Below are 20083 nucleotides of genomic sequence, written 5' to 3'. Positions count from 1 at the left end.
ACATCCCGTGTGACGACACCTTGTGACGCGCCACACGGGGTCCCTCTGCGCAGACACAGCTGCGGAGCAGGCAGAGGCGTCCATGGAGACCCTCCCGGCAGCCCTGGGCATCCGGTCTGGAGCACCAACCAGACCCACCATGCCGGGCCGCCAGCCTGAATGTCATGGCCACAAAAGTGTGGACGCGTCCACAGACGGGCGCCGACCAGCACAGAACTGCCGGGAAGGCTGACTGCCCTGCCCTCGCCTCCAGCTAAGGAAAGCTGCGGCCGAGGCACAGAGGGCAAGCCTGGTCCGGGTGAGAGCGGGCCGTTCTGGGCCCGAGGACCCGCGCGGCCGCTGCGCCCTGCCCATGACGAGGACGTGAGGGGAAAACCAACGAAATCTGGAGAGAGCGAGACCCTGAGCTGCCAGAGACACACCCACGTCCCCTCGTTCACTCCAATGAGCCCCGACGCCGACCCGCGGCATCAACAGCCGGAACTCGTGGGCCCCAGCGTCTTTTCCGTGTTCCTGCAGAGCCAACGGCGCTCCACAACGCAGCGTATTAAAACACAGCGCACACACCTGCGTTACGGAAGCGCCCGTGGGCCCGCAGCTCCGTCCCCACGGGGGGGGGGGGGGTGTGAGGACCGGCCTCCGTGCGGAGCCCCCGCCGTTGTCAGGCACACAAGCCTCTGCCCTGGTGCTCAGGCCCCGCTGACAGGCACCCTCGGGACATGCTGGTCCACGAGGTCCCCGCAGAGCCGGCGCCGCCGTGCAGCCCTGTCCCGGGACCAGCCCCCCGCGGAGCGGGGCCTCGGTGTCTAGTGAGCAGAGCGGGAACACGGACGCATCAGTTACCTCGCTTCCTCCCCAGACCAGTCGGAGGACAACACGCTGACAAACCCACAGCAGCGGCCACAACAGGAGGGGCTGCACCACTTCCGTCACCGGACAACGGGCGACCAGTCGCCAGGACTCTGAGCAGAGCCAGACCCCAAAGGCTCTGGGGACCAAGAAGTTGGGGCCACACACCTCTACAGAGAAGATCCCTGTCCTTACCCCAAGCAGCTGGCAGAATGAGGGCTCAGCCTGGGGGGCACTCGGACCAGCCGCCAGGAGGGATCCCGGGCCGGGGACGTCCAGCAGGCTCCCGGGCCCGCCTGTCCCCGTGCACACATAACCCGGGGCCACTGGGCTGCGGAAAGCCTCCCAGGCCATAACCAACCGAGAAGCGGGGGACCTCACTGGAAACAGCTGTGTAAGGGCCAAAGAACCATTAGGGGAGACCAGGCCGCTCCACATGCCCCCGGGCCCCCGTTAGGCGTCCACACCTCTCTGAGTCCTGGCTGTGGGGCAGGTGGGCGCTGCGCCCCACTGACCTACTAGTCCTCATGTGCGATGGCCGCTCCGTTCACAAGGGTGTGAGCCACAGGGCGGACCGTGCTGGGACCAGGTCACAGGCTGGCAAGCGGCCGAGCAGGGGCCTGCCACCCAGGCGGAGCGCTGGGACGGGGCGGCCGCACACGGGCGTGTGCCTGGGGCAAGGACATGACCTCTCTGTGCCGTGGGGGGCCGATCGCGCCACAGAGTGGAGCCCACAGCGCACGCACCTTGTGGGGAAGGGGAGGGTTGCACACGTAAAGCCTTAAAGCCACAGGTGTACTCAACAACTTACGGAACTACGTTACTGGTCTGGGCCGCGCGCCATAATTAACCGCCTCAACTAGAAGGTGTGGCCTCCGCTTCGGAGGCAGGAGCAGGCTCCACTGTGAAAGGGCTGGAGGCACGAGAACTCCCGGAAACTAAGTGTCGACAAGACCACACGCTTAGTAAACGGTCTGCACAGAAAACTGAAGCTACGCCCTGGAAAATGACGAGCACTGGGATGGGAAACAGACAAGAGGCCCCAGCTGGACGGAGCTGCCGGAACCGCACCGAGGCAGCCGGCCCCGTCGCGGGGCACCGAAGGCTGTACGCGGCACCTGCAGGAGGAGAAGCACACACAAACCGAAACGTCTTCTGACTTCCCCACCCGACTGGAAGCCGAGGCGAACCTTTTCTCGTCCGAGCTGCCGCGCCCGCTCACCGTCACCAAGCCCGCGGCCGGACCTAAGGCACTCTCCTGTCTCAGGCGTGCCGGCGGTGTGTTAACCGGAGATTAAGCCGAGAAAGGGGCGCAGGAGCCAGGGGTGGCGGGCGCAGGCCCAGGAGACGCGGGGGACCCTGGGGGACGGCGCGGGGAGGGCCCACATCACCAGGAGGGACATTTCATCAGCACAGAGGGGGCTGCCCATCTGGTGGGAAAATTACAGGCAAATTTAAAACAAGCCTTCTAGAAAACCCTGAGAAAGAAAACCACAGTAATGTAAACGCTTCGCAAGTGAACAGAGAGCAGCAACCTGACCCTGCAGAGGCCAGAGGAAGGGCCAGCAACATGTTCCAGAGACGAGGGGACCAAGAAACACTGCAGACGAGAAGCCTAGAAACGGGCAGCATGAGTGCGTTGTTCAGAAATCTGGAAATAAATACCAAGAACCTGCTACGACTGGAAGTGAGCCCCTCTGGGGGGGACAGAGGGGACACCTGTTCTCTTCCAAACCACGCGCAGTGACTCAGCACCTTAAGAGAGAAATACGTCAAACTCAAAATCACATTCAAAATACGAAACTACACGCGAGCACTTGGCAGTAACAGCCCAGCCCCCGCACTCACAGGACCGCACCTGGCCTAGGACAGTCCCACTCCGCAGGTGAGCGGACAGGGGCGGGCGGCCGGGGGCCCCCAGGGCTGTGCCGGGCCGCTCTCGGCAAGGCCTCCACCTCACGCCCACGGCAGGCTCCATCCTGCTGCAAATGAAACCCTTCTGAACTTCCCACATGAGAGACTTTATAAAAAGCAAACTCTACAGAGACCAGACCCATTCAAACCACCAAATAAGACAGTAACATACAAAATCCGGGTCCCTCCACCTACGGGCTTCGTGAGTGCAGCTCTCGTTCGCCCAGTGACTGAGGAACAAAACAAAGCTGGGCCGGCCTCCCTGGCTGTCAGACCCCAGTGACAGCACCTTTGACACAAGTACCAAGAAGGGGCTGGTGGCCCCGGCCGGGTGGCTCGGTGGGTTAGAGCGTTGTCCCGAAACGCCCAGGTGGCGGGTCTGAGCCCTGGTCACTGCCTCTGTCCCTCCCTCGCTCTCTCTCAATCTTTAAAAACTAAGAATACAACCACAAAGTGAGGGAAACCCGTCAGGAGTCACTTCTGTGTGACGCAAAGCAGAACACACTCAAAAAGAAGAGGGAACTTGTTATCAGCACAGCAGACCCGCCAGCTCCCAGGTCGGCCTCCCGCGGGGTCACGACAGGGCTGTATCGGCCTGAGGCCTCCGGGACACCAAAGGGAGGAGAAGCCGGCCCTAAATGTGGTGCCCTGGGTCAGCAAATTTACGAGGGTCCTGAAGACAAACCGCTGTGACCAAACACACTGCAGGGCATAGCCCTCACTTCATCACCAAAACCAACGTGGGACGAGTAACAGGGGCAGGCAGGTTGTTTTGAACAAAGCTTTATCTCCGCCTCCATCAAGCAGCAAACACGGTGGCCTGCTGTGTCCAGGCCCTGGGGTGCCGCGGCGGGAACAGCACGTGCAAAGACCCAGGACGCCGGTGATCAAGCGCGTGGCGCAGATCCACTGGCCAGGCCTCTGACACGTCCTTCCCACAAAGCCGAGGGAGGAGGCCATCTCTGTCCTTCAGGTGTGAACACCAGAGACAGACCTAGGACGCAGGCTTCTCCGTGGGCCAGGCGTGGTGCTCTGGGGAGCGGCCATTCTGGAGCGTCCCTCCTCTCCCGGACAGCCCCAGCCCAGTGTGTCCTCGCTCTAAGTTGGTAACGGAGACAGCCACTACCCGGGTCTGCGGGTCCTCCGGGGAGGTCAGGGCCTCACCTCGACCACGTTGCAGGGAGCTCAGGGAACGGGGGTCTCCACTGGGCCACAGACAACCCAGGCGGGGGCCCCAGCAGACCAGCGCTGGATGGCAGGGTGGCCAGGGGCATCACGCACCGCGCGCCCTGTTCGGACTGACCGGGTCTCTGCTGCCCCCCACGGAGGCAGCCTGGAGGCCGCAGAGGCAAAGTCCGGAGGGTCAGCCCAAGCGTGCAGTCGGGCCGACAGCGCCCAACCCCGTAGGTGGCTGCCGGCAGCGCAGCGCTCGTGAAGGTGCCTGTTTGGTGGCTGGGAGCTGGGACAGGATTGCAGTGAATCCACATGCGTTTCACCAGGACATGGGCGCAGGAAGCCACAGCCCCTCTGCCAGCATCAACGCAGAAGGGGGTGGTATTTTGTGGGGGTGCTGCTCCAACCCGCCCTGTGTTCACAGCTCTGACTAGACCCAGCCAAGGCCCCGTTCTGGGTCCCCTGTCCCGGCTCTGGGTCCCCTGTCCCGGCTCTGGGTCCCCCGTCCAGGCTCTGGGTCCCCTGTCCTGGCTCTGGGTCCCCTGTCCCGGCTCTGGGTCCCCCATCCAGGCTCTGGGTCCCTCATCCCGGCTCTGGGTCCCCCGTCCAGGCTCTGGGTCCCCCGTCCCAGCTCTGGGCCCCCGGCAGCGTATCTGTGCTCAGAAGGTTCACATCAGCCCCACACAACCAGCGCGTGATCACCCAAAAGGGAGGAGGCCAAGACGTCCTGGGGAAACCATGACACAGCGAATCTCTGCCCACCAGCAAGCACGCGTGTCAGCCACCACCCTGCCCCCTCCCGACGGCCCCCAGCACAGCCCACATCTCACAATTCAAGGACCCCAAACAAGCGAGCTGCCCTGTGACCCAGCAGGCTTCGGAGCAGGCCCTCCTGCTGCTGGGGGGGGGGGCGCACCCCGCTACGAGGGTACCCCTGCGCCCCGAGCGGACCCAGCACCCCGGTCTGCGCGGCCCCTGCCACCGGAGGGGGTGGCCGGCCGCGGTTTGTGTTTTTACAGGAACATCTTGCAGAACAGACGCTGGAAAAGCACCAGCCCCTCCTGCCCCAATGCAGCCCCAGCCCCGGCCCCGCGCCGCGCAGCCTACCTCCCACCATCACAGAGCGGAGCCCGGCGCCCCTGCGCGCTTCGCCTACGAGGACCCCGCGAGCCCACACACGTCAACCCCGGCCGCGCCGCTGTCGTCAATGCAAACCGGAGCCAGGACCGGCTGGGGCGGCGGGAATGGGAGCCAGGGGCGGGCTGGGCCGGGGGAGCAGGTGCCGCCTCGCTGGGCTGCACGCTCCACGCTGTGGCCGGGGACGCGCCACCCGCAGCACTGCAGGGCGAGGAGCCGGCCCCGCACCCGCCCCCGGCCCGCCACTGACAGCAGGGCCGCCCCCAGGCCCCTGCGGGGCTCGGACAAGGATGCGGTCATCCCCTGCCGGCAGCCCTGCGGACAGGCCTCGGCGCAGCCCCTGCCTGGGGAGACACGCTGCCCCCCCCCCCGCCCCAGCCTCTGTCGCTGGCTCTCTGGGCTCCTCCGTCACCCTCGGAAACAAGGGCCCCCCCACTCTCCCCCGCACGGCCGGCTCCGCGTCTGTGCTGGAAACATCTGTGCGGCGGGGAGGCTGGGGCAGAGCTCAGCCCGTGAGCACACGGCCTGCAGGGCAGCGACGCACCGTACTCACCCGTCGTCGTCCTCTCCGCCTCCCCTCCGCCTCCCCCGCCGCCGCCTCCGCACAGGCGCCTTTATGCTCTACGGGGCGCGGGAGTGCAGACAGGCATCTTCCTGCCCTCGCACGCCCCGGGCACCCTCGGCCCCTGGCCCCACGATGGGCGGGTGGGCTCCCAGGCAGGGCTCGCTATGGGAAGGCAGGCTGGCCGGCAGCCCCCCGCCTCTCACATCCCTGCCTCCTCATGTCTCAGGCCCGGGTGGTACCCGGCTCCCCTGGGAAGCTGGAGCGGCAGCTGAGGCACCAACTAAAACACGGCCTGGATGCCGGGGAGGTGACGTCACGTGAAAACAGGCATCCCCGCGGCCAGCCGGTCCTGCGATCCGGCAGCGGCCGACAGCAGGCAGCTCAGCCCCAGCGAGGGCGGCGCGCGGTCCAGCTGGCCGGGGCCCTCCGGCCGGGACGGCCACCCACGTGCAAGCGACCTCTGACCTGCCTCCAGCGGCCGCGAACGACCCGACAGAATGCTCCAGGGCCTGAGCCAGGTGCCTTGGCCGTGGGGGGGGGGGCGTGAGGTGGAGGGCAGAAGCCATGGGTCCAGCCAAAAGCTGGCCAACCGATGGGTCAGGGGGCCTTTTGAGGTTGTTGCTGCTCTGGGGGGCACCGGGAAGGGCAGCCAGGGGGACTCCGCCCCCCCACAAGAAGAGGTGAGAACGGGGTGAATGGGTGGGAGGGGCCCCTGTGACCCCACGCAGGGCCTCACACACCACCTGTGTCGCACCCTGAGGTAGCCAGAGCAGACCCCAGCCACGATGGACAGCCTGACCCCTGCACCCAGGCTGTGTCCCCCCAAACCCAGGCCCCAGGCCTCACGCAGCACCGGAGACCCAGCCCCTGTTCCTCAAACCAGGAACACACGCAGCAAAGCATGGCAGCTGCATCCTGGGGGCGTGGGGGGTGACAGGGCACTCTGTGCCCCTCCCTCTGCCAACACCTGCCACCACCATGGGCAGAGGTCCCTGCTGGAGCCTCCAGCCCCCACCGGGGAGGAGCAGGCATCAGGCCCGCAGACCTGCGTCCTCCGAGATTAAGCAGAGCGGGGCCACGCGCGGGTGCGGTTCCGGCTCCTCAGACGCTCACCGTGGGGCCTGAGGTGTCACTCGGGAGCTCGCCTGCGAGCGGCTGGGCGTGCGACAGCCTGTCAGTCACAAAACTACACGCAACCCTGAGAGGCCCCGCTCACGGGGCAGACCCCCACGTGTCCTCTGCCGGAAACGCAGGCAGACGGGTTTCCCAGCCCACAGCTAAGACTGCTTTCACAGTTCTGATTGCTGAATAAAATCAAAATAGTAACGTTTCAAGACACGTGAAAACACCACGAAAACCCGACGTCAGTGTTCGCGAGTGACGTGCCCATGTGGCGCAGCTGTGCGCGCCATCTATGTTCCGTGGTGGCCGCTCTCACACCGTGGCGGCAGCCCAGGGGCCATGACAGATGCAACGGCCTACAGAGCCTGACGTGCACTGTCCGGGCCATTGCAGGAAAGCCAGCAACAGCCCGCCAGTCTGTGCCATCATGTGACAACCCCGCCTCAGTCTGTACCATCACGTGACAACCCCACCTCAGTCTGTGCCATCACGTGACAACCCCACCTCAGTCTGTGCCATCACATGACAATCCCACCTCAGTCTGTGCCATCACATGACAATCCCACCTCAGTCTGTGCCATCACGTGACAACCCCACCTCAGTCTGTGCCATCACATGACAATCCCACCTCAGTCTGTGCCATCACGTGACAACCCCACCTCAGTCTGTGCCATCACGCGACAACCCCGCCTAAGTCTGTACCATCACACGACAACCCCGCCTAAGTCTGTGCCATCACACGACAACCCCGCCTAAGTCTGTGCCATCACACGACAACCCCGCCTAAGTCTGTGCCATCACGTGACAACCCCGCCTAAGTCTGTGCCATCACACGACAACCCCGCCTAAGTCTGTGCCATCACACGACAACCCCGCCTAAGTCTGTGCCATCACGTGACAACCCCGCCTAAGTCTGTGCCATCATGCGACAACCCCGCCTCAGTCTGTGCCATCACGCGACAACCCCGCCTAAGTCTGTGCCATCACACGACAACCCCGCCTAAGTCTGTGCCATCACACGACAACCCCGCCTAAGTCTGTGCCATCACACGACAACCCCGCCTAAGTCTGTGCCATCACACGACAACCCCGCCTCAGTCTGTGCCATCACGCGACAACAGTGCCCCCACGACCATACAAGGCTTCCCCAGGAAGCAGCGTGAACAGCCGCACGGGACGGGCCTCACACCACAACCACTGTCCCCCCACCCACGCGCCGATCCATCGAAAACGCGGTTCTGCAGGACGCGAGAGAGCCCAGGCGGCACCCGCAGGTCGCTAACGTTACAGGGAGCCCACGGTAGGTGGGAAACTAGCTTCCCACTTAGTTGCAAATAATCTGGGACAGCGCTGAATGAAACTGGATGTTTAGTACGACGACAGGCACCCCTCCACCACCAGGGGACCATGCGGGGAGGTGCTCCCGGCGGCCGCAGCCCCCAGGTCCCAGGCTCCCTGCTCCACCAGCTGGTCCCCCCGAGCCCCACGCCCCCCTGCACTTGGCTTATTCCTCTCACTGCCGAGGACGGGGGCCTGAACGCACCTGACGGGGTACCCTGCTTCCCGCTGGGTCACCGAGCTGGGGGTGGGGTGGCTGGTGGCGAGCTGGCCTTACTAAGCCTTTCGCACGTTCCTGATCCTTCCAAACTTGGTTCCCACGCACACAGCCCACCAGGCGGCTGTGACCACAGCCTGCTTTTGCAGAGCGGGAACTGAGGCACGGGGAGCCACGCCCACCTGCCCAGAGGTGCACGGCCCCAGCAGCGCAGCAGCATCCACTTGAACGTCACACGGCCACCTGCCACGCTCTCACAGGCCTGTCCCCTGGTGCCACCACGGCTGCACAGAGCCGACACCTGGCTGCCCCTGTGGGTTCCCTTGGCTGAGGCCCTGCCCCACCCAGCTCTGCTCTCTGGGCTGGAGCCCAGCCCGTGTCTAGGGACCACACAAAGCTTCAGAGCCGCAGCCCCAGGCCCAGCGGGTGGGGCGTGAGCAAGGTGGAGGTGGCAGGCTGGTGAGGCGCCTGGGGCCGGGCCGGGCCGGGCTGGGGACCCTGCTATGGCCCAGTGTGAGCCCTTGTCTCCCCAAGCCCCTGGAGAGGACCCCTTCCTCCTCGACCCGCCGCGACAACCCATGGCCATCCCTGGCCAGCCCCGACCCAAACCCACTGCACAGCTCCTCCTTCTGGACAGAGGCAGGGGTCCAGTCTAACCCTGGCAACCCCAGTCCAGGGACACCGCTGTCGCTCAATCTATAGACAGGCCAGGTCCAACCACACAAAACACACAAGAGCTGCCACACCAGGCTCCAGTGACTTGCGGGGCTCCACACGCTTTTGGGTGGAATCTGCTGCCACGAGACCCATGGCTTGTATTCTCCTTCCAGCCCTTCCTGGGCAGTCACCCCACGTCTCCACCACAGCGAGGCCAACAGGCCTGGCCGGGGGCAGCGAACCGGCTGACAGGACTCCTCTGTCCCTTGGGTGTCCTGCCCAGCTGCATGCTGCCCAGGCCCGTGGCCACTCACCAGGAGTCCCTGAGGAATGTCTGGGCTGGAACGATGGCAGAAGTGCCCACAGAGGGATGGCTTCTGGTGCCTGCAGCGTCAGCATCCAACTCCATGTGACAGGCCCTGCCACCCAGCCAGCCGCTGCCTCCTCCTCCTCCAGGAAGACCCCCCAGGGTGAATGCAGAGGGGCTGGCATGAGGAGCTCCGGCCTTCAGAGCCACTCACCACACATGGGGACAGCCCAGGTGACAGAAGAGCGTCCTTTAATGCACTCCTTGTCCTCCAAGACACAAGGAACAACCGCCCGCTCGGTGGGAGGCCTGGTCCTCAGCGTTTCCACAAGCGCTGTGTTGTGCACCCACTGTGTCTACTTCACGGGCATGGAAAGGCATCACTGAACAGCCTGTCACTCGCTTAAGGGTGATGAAAACGTCGGTCCTATTGGCAGAGCCACAGCCACTGCCCAACCCACGCCTGATTTCCAGACACACACACGCACACACACACACAGGCGGCAGCCACACCTTCCCAGGAGAGCCACCTCCGCTCCCGGGCTGGCAGCCCCCGGCTCCCTCCACCCGCCGGTGCTGGGGCACGTCCCACAAAGCCCAGCGCGCCGAAGCCTACAAGCCACCCTGCGCGTCTCATGGCCCGGCTCCTGTGCCTGCATGAGAGTCACCCCCACTTCTACCCTGGCAGTGACCCAAGTCCTTGGCGTCCCGTGGCCCCCATGTCCCCAGCAGAGTAGAGCCTGAGCGCACCCCAACGACCCTTCCCCACAGGAGACCGGTGTGCGTGTGACCCAGGACAGGGCAGCGACGCCACAGGGAAAGCAGGACGGTGCCAGGGCCAGGACAGAAGGGCAGGCCGCAGACGGTGGGGCCAGCATGGCCCGGGCCCGGGGCCAAGCTAACGGCCAGCTCCAGCTTCCAGGACGCTGGATAGTACCGAGGCCCACGCCCAGGCTACACTGGCTGCTGGAGACATCTCTGAACAGGGACACGAAGACAGCCTGTCACACCGTCAAAGCCATCTAGAAGGTGGCAAATAACAGGACGCCCTCCCAGAGAACACAGTGGAGGGGACGACCTCGCCCCCCCCAGCAGGAGCGTCCCTCTCATTTTATCTTTTCATGTGACCAAAAGACACTTCAACTGTCCAGTGTGACACTGCATTTCAGGGTGCCTGCCCCTTTCCATGGGCCTTGGGCAGTCCCGGGGAAGACGAGGGCCCTGAGACCCCTGTGCCGGCCACCGGCCTCCGAGGCCACCCGATAGGCCCCCTCTGGCCACCTGGGGCTCCAGCAGGAAGGGTCCCATGTCACAGGGTCGCCACCCGGCACTGCCCTGAGTCTCTCCAGAAACCCAGTGCAGGTCCACCTCACAACCTCCTGCCCTCACCTGACTCCTGGCAGCTCCGAGTCCCACTCGCAGGAGAATGACACACATGTCAGCTGCTCCTCCCAGGCCAGGTGTGTGCCCCGGACGGCCCCACTCCGGCCGGCCACTGCCTTCTCAGTGTGGGTCCCCAGCCTCCGGATCCCAAGCTGCACCCTGCCCCTCCCCCACCTCTGCTTCATCATCACCCTGTGACACACGTGTGTCTCACTTGTCACCTGACTCCCGCTGGGGCGGCTGAGGGGGCTCCCATGGTCCCTGCCAGCCAGTGCATGACTCACACTGTGCTCCCACCTAGGCCCTTCCCTCCTGGGGAAGATCAGGCGTTTCCAGGACCTCCTGCACCAGCCCTCCCCAGCGGCCCCGCGTGCTCACCAGGACAGACATGCAGAAAAAAGCGGGGACACCACCCCGGGGAAACCCCAGAGGAGGCCCCATCATCTGCTCATGCCCACTAAGTCTTCATGGGGTCAACAGCTCTACGCCACAGGCCACCCAAAACGCCGCCTTCCCCTCGCAGTAAACACATCCAAGTTCAAGTCGCAGCACACACCACGCGCCACGTGCCAGGAGGCGGAGGGAAGGGCGGTACTCACTGTCCTCTCCGGGGCAAGGCATGCCAGGCTGCTCCGGGATGCTCGGGAAAACTGCACGGAGAGAGAGAACGTGCGTTAGCGCCGTGCGCCTGGCGCCGGGAGCAGTGTCCCGGGAAGGCGGCGGGTGGGGCTGACCACGCATGTGCACCCGTGTGGGACGTGCTCAGGAAGGTCCAGGCTCGGGACTTGGAAGGCACAGGGACGCCCGGAAAGCCGTCGGAGGGCACTGAGTAGTTGTCACACGGAGGGGAGACCCACAGTCCCCCTGGGGCCCCAGGCCTGAAGCTCACTGGCCCTGTCTCGGTACTCGGGGCGCACAACTGGAGAGTCACACACACCCAGGGCTTCCACGGTAAACTATTAAAATAGAAGCTTAGGAAGTATGAAAACTAAAATAAAGCAATCTTCCCTTCATCTGGAAAGTAGTTAATTTTTAAGCTCCGTGGCCGTGGCTGCGGGAGGCACCATAAAAGTGCTTACGCCCCAGTAATAAAGGGCGTGGGGTCAGCATTCAGACCTAGACCACGTTTCCATACAGAGCTACACAAACAGGACGTTTTAACCAACTCCGAGCCCAGCGTCAGCGTGAATGGCCAAGTGACAGAAGACACTGACCGGTCTCGCACTCTGGGCCACCACGTGGCTGGTCGGCCACAGCTTCCGGAGCTGCGCCGGAGGCCCCAGACGCCCTGCGGAGCCCTGGCGGTGGGGGAGCGCGGAGTGAAAACCCCCAGTTAAAGACTGTGCTGGGATGACTGTTTGAACCCACACCTCAGCTCTGAGCCCAGCAGGCTGAGGAGCCGCGAACCTGGGAAGCCCTGGGGCGGGGGCAGCGGTCTGGCCAGTCCCTGAGCCGTGCGGTGGACGGGCCCCCTCTGCCTGCTCGGCCGGGAGAGTGGAGCCAGCCTGAGCAAGCCCAGGCTTCTGCTGTCAGAGAGAAGGCGCCTTACTGTTCTTTTGTTTTGTTTTATTTTTTAATAAGACGTGCTGTATTGTTTTTTGCCCGCAACCCAGGCAAGCACCCTGACCGGGAATGGAACCGGCAACCCTTTTTTGGTTCGCCGGCCGGCACTCCCCACTGAGCCGCACCGGCAAACAGTGTTTATTGGGGTTAATAACACGCAAGAGAGAAAAATCTAAACTGCACTACACTCGACATCCTTAAATTCTCCGCTACCCATGATCTTACACGGCACCCTCAGTGTGGCTCCCCATCCCCCGGCTGGTCTGGCCAAGACGCCACGTCCCGGGGCGCAGAGGGCCACTGTGGAGGACCCTGCTGCCCGCCCCGCCCCACCCCGCCTGCCCCGCTGGTGGCACTGACCATGAATGATGAGCCCGTCGTCCCTGCGCTGACAGGACAGGCGGAAAGCCTCCTCCAGCTCCATCTGGGAGGACACAGTGCAGGGGTCACCTAGGTGGGCAAGACACATCGCTGAGGCCACTGCAGGCCTAAGAAAAAGGGGTCCACACGATGTGCACTCCCCCAGAGCAGGGGGAGGCCCCAGAACAGCCAGCCCAGGGCCCCGTGTCGAAACCAGTCCACCCCCAGAAGGGAGGTGAGTTCACCCACAGCCCGAGACAGCGGCGTGCAGAGCTCAGCCTCGCTAACTTCCGGGCTTGGGCGAGATCCAAAGTGTTCTTCCTAGGTCAGTCCCAGCCCACAGTGAAAGGCCCCAGTGGTCCATCACTGGACAGGGGACACAGACATGCCCAGACCCAGTGGCCACATGGCCCCGTCCCTGTCCAATGGGAAGGAGCTCCCTGCATCCTTGGCTGACAGCTGCAGTCACAGTCACCCGGAGAAGAGGGTCTCTCCGGGATGTGGGAATGACAGAGAAAGGAAGCAGGGAGGGAGCCGGAGACCGAGGCAGAGAGAGCAGAGCGGAGCGGGGGGCCCTAGCTGCACTGCCCCTGCCCGCTTTCCCTGAGAAGATGGAGGGAGCTTCCTAACCACCCCCAGGAAGAACCTCCAAGAACAGAAAGGACAGTCAGGCAAGGCGGTGAGGACAGGCCCAGGGGGCTGCGACCCCTGCAGTGCTCCTACCCACCCACCCAGGCCCCCTCCCGCGGGTGGCCAGCCTCTTTCCAGGACAGACGTCCGGCCCCCGCTGCGGGGGGCAGCTGTGCTGGCTTCACAGCTGCCCATGGAGGATGGAGGGCGGGCCAGCCCAGACACCCAGACGCCCAGACGGGGACGGACGGGCCAAGGCGGGACCCAGGCTACCTTCGCTGTCCACCCACTTGAGGGTGAGCGGCTGCGCCTGCCGCAGGCTGCACATCTCTCTCACTTCCGCGCAGAGCTCTTCGAAGGTGGTCGCCGCGTCCAGGCTGGTGATCAGCATGTCCCTGGGCAAAGAGGGTGTGGACGGTCACCACGGTGCGTGTGAATCAGACTCAACATGGAGTATGGATGAGCCAAATCACTGACGAAATGACTGAAGTTTCCCAGAACCACCCACCGCGGCTTTGTTAAACGAGCACCACAGAGGCCCCTGCGCCCGGGCGCCCGGATGAGCCCATTGTGGAGGCGCGGGGAGCAGCGGGAAGCGCCCCTGCCAGAAGCTGGGCAGCAGTGGCTCGGGGACCAGGGGCCTGTCCTTCCTGCCCAAAAGGTCAAGCACACAATCTTCCTCAAACGGTCCCCAAGCCTGGACAGTGCACGTCCAAAGGACTAAGGCCCTCGGGAGGGCGGAGGCGGAAGGGGGCACTGGGGGAAAAACTGGGGGTGGTGACTGGCGGGGAGGGGTAGAATGGGGTAACGTAAGGACCCAAGGGTGCCCAGCAGGGGCCATTCACTGCCTCCCTGCACGTTTACTTTTGGAAAAGCAAGTCACAGCACGCTACTGCCTTTTATCTTTCTATCCAGAAGCAGGACGCTGATGCTGGGTGGCTGGAGAAGGCTCAGGGACGCCAGCTCACGCGCAGGGCTGGCCTGCACAGGGGGGCACCCCCAGGGATAGGAGGGAGGGGCACATTCCCGCTCTCCCCATGTCCTGGACCAAGTGCCGGTCCTGCCCCCCAGACCCAGAGGGGAGGGGAGGCGCTGACTCAGGTGGGGCGCACCTTCCCTGAACCGAGGGGGAAGTACAGCCCCAGAGCACAGGCCGACGCTGTGGGAAGAGTCACCCACATGTGACATCACGACAGTGCAGAACCTAAAACCAGAAATCGGGCTCTGAAACACGTCAACCCGCAGAAATGCAGGGTCTGCTTGGTGTCAGCACTGCTGGCTGCCAAATGCCACCAAACACGGGTTTATACAGTCTCTGGCCGCAGGACAAGACACCGCAGGCCACGAGGACCCAGGACCTGCCCAGACAACAGCCAGGCTCAGCAAGGCAGCCCAGGGCCTCCCTCACTCCGAGGGCCGCCAGCTGCCCACCCTTCCACTGGAATTCACCACCGTCGGGGCAGAGACCCTCACCACGTGCCCCCAGGAACCCCTGCACTCCCCAGGACTAGCCCGCCCTTCGCCACCACAGCCTGCAGCGTCTCAGCAGACAGAAGACTGAGACGCCGGGGGGCACGTGGCCCATTGGTGGGGGCTCCAGAGGCGAAGCCCCACCCCTACCTACTCCATCTTCCTGGGGCCGTCCAGGCCTGGCACCGGGCACACGCGGCATCTGACCCGGTGCCCACCATCCTCCTGCCCCCAAGAACTCTGGAAGTCAGGGTCTGCCGCCCCTCCCTCTGGACCTCCCCCTGCCCAGGACCGTCCCTTGCGTCCTGCCTCCAAGCAGAAGCCGGCGCCTGCCCCCGGAAACCCCAGCACTGCAGAGGCACCAACGCCAGGCTGGACCACCCAGGTGTCCTCATCCCCTGGCCCAGCCAGGCACGACTTCAGCATCCTGGGGCAGCGCCACCCGCCACCCCCAACATGAGACCCCTGACCACCCCCCTAATCTCTCCCCCGTCCTGAATCGAGCAGGCCCCCTGAGCAAGACAGAGCCCGGGGCAGGGGACGGGGAGTCGGCACCCAGCAGCCTGCGGACGCCCCTCCCCGGACGCGCAGGCTGGTCACACACAGCAGGTCCGGGTAATGGAGGCTCTGGAGCAGGAGGGACGAGCCAGCAGCCCCTTCTATGACCTTATAAAAGCAGGTGTCTGAGCTCGGCCCGGCAAAGCAGGGTTCCACACCCCCCGAGCATCACCCCAGGTGCTGCAGACCCCACTCAGGCTCCAGAGGTCACGGGCCCTCGGAGGGGGGAGGGGGCAGGGAGCGGAAGGGAGACCCTAGGGGAGGGGAAAGGACAACCAGAAGAAGCCATCACCAGTGGGGGCAGCTGAAGAACCCCTTTCTAAGCGTCTTCAGTGTGTCTGACCCTCACCCCCGGCCCTGCTGCCCCAAACTGCCTCCTTCAAGGAGGAAGCACCAGCACCCGCTCATCCAGAGACAGAATCTCACGTGGACCCGCGGGGTTTGGACAAGTGGGCGCAGGCCTTGGGGGCTGCTTTCCAGTCCAGCGCCACGGCCATGCTCCGAGGACTAGGTCTCCCCACTCGGGCCCCTGGGAGAGGCCTGAGCAAAACCAGGAGAGTGGGCACGGAGGAGAGGGAGGAGCTGCGCCTGGGACGGAACCAAGGCAGCCCAGGCAGGAAGGAGGACATCAGGAGGGAGAGGAGGAGTGTGAGAGGAGGAAGAGGAAGACGGAAGCGGGAGGGGAGGTCAGGGAGGAAGAGCAGAGGTCGGAAGGGAAGCAAGAGAAGCGCGCGGGCGTGGCCCCATGCGCGAGGAAACCAGACTCAACAGGTCACGTTACTCCTGGTAACCAAAGCCTGGGGCCAAAGCCAGGGCGGGCACGGGTGGGCGGCGGCTCGCCCCAGCTCCCGGGGGTCCGCTGAGCTTCCCCCGCGCCCCGCCTGCAGCCCCGTCGGGACCCGAGCTCAGTGCCTGGGGACCTCTCCTTCGCCCGCCGGCATACGGTCGGGCCCCCGCCCGCCCCAGGCGGCTCTGCGTGCGGACGTCCTCTCGCTGAGAGTCACTGCTGATGTTTACAAAGCCCCTGGTTACTCCGCTCCGAGACCTCGTAGCTGCTGCACAGTTTGCCCAGCGGCAAACCAAGATGCGCCGGCGCTCGGAGGGGTCAGGGACCCAGGGTCGGGCTGAGGCCCTGCCAGCTCTACCCGCCGCCCACCCTCCAGGCCAGAAAGCGCGCCCCCGACCTCCGCAGGTGCGCTGGCCAGTCCCCCCGGAAACACTCCCTCCCTCCGCTCGGCCACCAGCACCCCCCTAGCAACGCCCATTCGGCTGAGGATGGCAGCGGGGCACGAGAGGCCTGACCAGAGACCCCAAACGAGACACGCCCAGGACGTCAGGAGCCCGAGGCCGCCCCGGGGCGCCCCTCGCGGACCCCCGCTACAGCGAGACCCGCACGTTCGCCCGCAGGACGGGGTTCCGCTCCCCCCGACTCCACCGCCGGGCAGGGGCGCCCCTGGCAGCTGCCAGGTCCGACTTCGGGGCTCCCGGAGACTAACACCGTGGACGGAAGGGCAGCCAAGGCGCGTGGTCCCCCCTCGAGCGTGTCGACACCGCGCGTGGTCCCCCGCCCCTCCATCCCCACCAGGGCTTCGCGGCGGCCCAGCGTCCGGCGCCCCCCGCCCCACTTCACCGCCCGGCGGGTCGAGGCTACGGCGCCGGGCGCACCGCGTCCGAAAGGTCCGGCCGCAGGCGTGCCGCGCCCGAGCCCTCCCGGCGCCCGCCCCGCACGCCCCCACGCCGGGCCTTCGCCTCGCTCATTCAACTTTTCTCAAACGGAGAACGCCGGCCGGGTACGTGGGGGAATTTCGGGAAAGCCGGACCTTTCGAAGTCGGCCTGCAGTTTTCATAATCGGGCAAAAAGTTCAGTCTTTGCAGGGCTGGGTCCCGCAGGTTCCCGCTCGCTTTCCAGGGAAAGTGTCAGCACAACTCCCGGGGCTGCGCCCGCGCACGCCGAGCGCAGGGAGCCCTCGCGGGGCCGCCCCTCGGCGCTGGTGCGCCAGGACCTCCCGGGACGCCCCCAGGCCCGAGTGGGCCTCGCTGGCCCCTCGCTTCCGCGCTGCGGCCGAGACCCGAGCTCGTGGCCGCCGCAGTAGCGGCGACACGGTCCCCGACGGCCGGCGTGGTGCGGCCACCCCGCCCCGTCCCGCTCACCCGCCGTAGTGCGCCTTGAGGCGGACGCGGCCGCCGCTCCCGTCCATCTTGGGGCCCGTCCTGCTGGGCATGGCGCGCTCCGGGCGCAGTCAGCGCCGCGCCCCGGGCGCTCCGGCCATGGCGCGGAGCCCCGAGCGGCCGGCGCCAGGTGGGGCGGGCGGCGGAACGCGGAAGGCAGCGCGCGGCGCGGGGTTCCCGGGGCGTCGGCCCGGCCAACTCCGCGCGCGGAACTTGAGCGGCGCGCGGGACAGGGCGGGGGCGCGGCGGGGGCGCGGCGGGCAGGGGCGCGGAGTCCGGCGTCAGGTCCGCAGGGGAGGGGGGGGTGTCCGAACATGGCCGACCCAGCCGGCGGCCAATCGGCGGGGCGGGCGGTCCCGGGGCGGGGGCGGTGGCACCTGCGGCCAATGAGGGTGAGGCGGGGCCGCCACCTGGGCCAATCCCCGGGGGACCCCGCGCCCGAGGCCCAATGGCACGGCGCGGGGACACTACCTGTCGGGCGGGGCGCGGCCCACCTGCGGCCAATGGGAGCGCGTGCGGCCCGGCTCTGCCCGGCAACCCCCGGCGGCTCGGCGTCCGGTGACTAGGGGGCCGCCCGCCTGCTAGTGGTCACTCGGTGCAGTTCGCTCCGGGGCCCGCGGTTCCTAAGTGGGGTTCCCGCGCTGCAGTGCCCCGGGGACGTGGAAATGCCAGCTCTCCGGCCCGGATACACTGAATCGAAACTCCAGCCGTCTTTGCTAACCAGAGCCGGGCGATTCCAGGGCGAGGGCCGATCCAGGGGACAGCGGGGAGGGGTCGCTCGTGACCTGCGGTCCGGGGTAGGGGCGGACAGAGGGAGCTCAGCCTCCGCTGAGGACGAGTGCGGTCAGGAACTCCGACCTCCGATCCCCAAAGCGCTACCACTGCGCGTTCCCTTTCCGGCCAGTTTACAGATGCGGAGACCGAGGCTTCGGGGAGCAGAGACCCCCGGCCAAGGCCCCGGCGGAGAGGGTTCAGGCTCCGCTGGTTGTCCCCGCCCAGCGGCCCACGGCAGGCAAGGCTTGTGCACCCTCGCTGGCCGGCCCCCTCTGGGCTGGCTGCATTTGCCCGGGTCGCCCATGACCTTCATTTCTGAGTCCACCACGTCCTTCTTGGCGTTGATCTGGACAGTCGCCTTTGAACACCTGCCTCCTCCAGGGACCTGCATCTTCGGCGCCCTCCGCTCATATGTGGGATTGGGTGTCCCTGAGGAACCCACCCCTTCCTGGTTGCAGCCACGGGGACCCAGGTCTGCAGCCCCCTCATCTCTGCCACACCTGCCTAACCCCGTCCCCCACCCTGGACCATTCCCCTGCCGCCTCCTGCCCCTGCCCTACCCCACCCTGTTGGCAACCTCTGACCCCAGACTCCACCCCCTGCCAAGACTTCACCCCTCCTCACCGGGCCAATTTTAAGCACTGCCCGTACACTCGCTCTTCATTCCACAGACGCTTCCTGGCGCCTCCTGAGTGCCAGGCGCTGGAGGGACTGGACACTCCGTGGTCCTGGAACCCACGTGCTTCCTAGAGACGGCCGCAGAGAAACCTGATGACAGCCCACCTCTCACCTACTTAAGGTGCTGGGGAGTCTCCCTTCTTAAAAAAAAATAACCTCTGTGCTCCGCACCCCCCACCCCACCCATATCCGGCTCCTCTTCCCCGCAGAATTCCTCCCAGGAGCCCTCGGCATTCCTGCCTCCACCCTCCCTCTCCCGCCGCTTCCTCTGAGCCCCCGCCCCCGCCACCAGACTGCTGTGTTTTAAATACAAGGGTCGTCCTGGCCAGGTGCGCAGTGGGTTGGAACGTTGTCCAGATACACCAAGGTTGCCGGTTCGACCCGCGTCAGGGCACAGACAGGAAGCAACCAATGATGCATGAATAAGTGGAACAACAAATCAGCGGTTCTCTGTGTCTCTCAGTCTCTCTCTATGTCTCTGTCTGTCTTTCTCTCTCTAATATAAATAAATAAGAAAATATAGCGGTCAATCCTATGACTTTTTCTTAATGGACCTTCGCCAGGCACCCTTAGAAACTCTCACCCTAGAATGCTGCTCTCTTCCGCCCTCCTTTGCGCCCCGCCCCCCATCTGCTTCCTCCAGCCAGGCTTGACTCCAGACGCCAGCCCAAGCCCGGACTGCTCCCCGGCACCTGGTCCCCATCCCACACACCCCTCACCCTAACCTCCCTCCCTCTGCCATGCACTTCTCCAGCTCTGTTGTGCTAACCCTACCTGCCCAGGTGTCAACTTGAAAACCTTGGAGCCCCCTTGCCTCCTCCCCTGACACCTTGCTCCCCCTCCAGCTGCAAATCTGGGGAGATGCACCCACGGGCACACTTCCAGATTCCAGCCGTGTGCTGCCACCTCTACAGTGACCACCTGGTCCCAGCCCCGCCCTCTGCATAGGGATTTTTGCCACAACCTCCAATCTCCTTAAAACATGAGTCAGTCTGTGTTTGTCTGTCTGGTGTTTAAACCCCCAATGATGCCCATCATTCTCAGGAAAAGTCCACAGGCCCTAAAGGGCGTGGGACCCCATTTCTTTCTGCCCTCATCTACCCCCATCCGCATCCTGGCTCACTCCACTCGGGCCACCTGCTCACCTGCCCCGCCCCGTAGGTGACGGCTCTGTCCCTCCGCAAGGGGCACACACGGCTCCATGGCCGCCCGCCGGCGG

General features: G+C 65.3%; 1 protein-coding gene across 2 annotated transcripts in view; it reads right to left on the bottom strand.

Moving 5' to 3' along the window:
- Positions 1–17560, bottom strand: part of PRKCZ (protein kinase C zeta) — a 66334-nt gene extending 48774 nt beyond the window's left edge. Inside the window, exons 1-4 of one of the 2 annotated variants that reach the window (XM_090268472.1) lie at positions 17395–17560; positions 13489–13610; positions 12586–12675; positions 11262–11312 (exon numbers count right to left, since the gene is read on the bottom strand). In XM_090268472.1, coding sequence (XP_090124598.1) covers positions 11262–11312; positions 12586–12675; positions 13489–13610; positions 17395–17465 — 334 coding nt within the window. In that variant the 5' untranslated portion in view covers positions 17466–17560. Of the gene's footprint in view, positions 1–5043; positions 5065–11261; positions 11313–12585; positions 12676–13488; positions 13611–17394 lie in introns of those variants that run through there. The other variant, XM_090268471.1, reaches the window with a different exon arrangement.
- Between the last annotated feature and the right edge of the window lie 2523 nt (positions 17561–20083).

The sequence above is a fragment of the Furipterus horrens genome, unplaced genomic scaffold, assembly GCF_987537825.1.
Source record: "Furipterus horrens unplaced genomic scaffold, mFurHor1.1.pri manual_scaffold_3, whole genome shotgun sequence".
In the NCBI taxonomy this organism is placed as follows: domain Eukaryota; kingdom Metazoa; phylum Chordata; class Mammalia; order Chiroptera; family Furipteridae; genus Furipterus; species Furipterus horrens.
The sequence above is the reverse complement of the archived record's forward strand: the minus strand, read 5'-3'. Positions and strand labels throughout refer to the sequence as shown.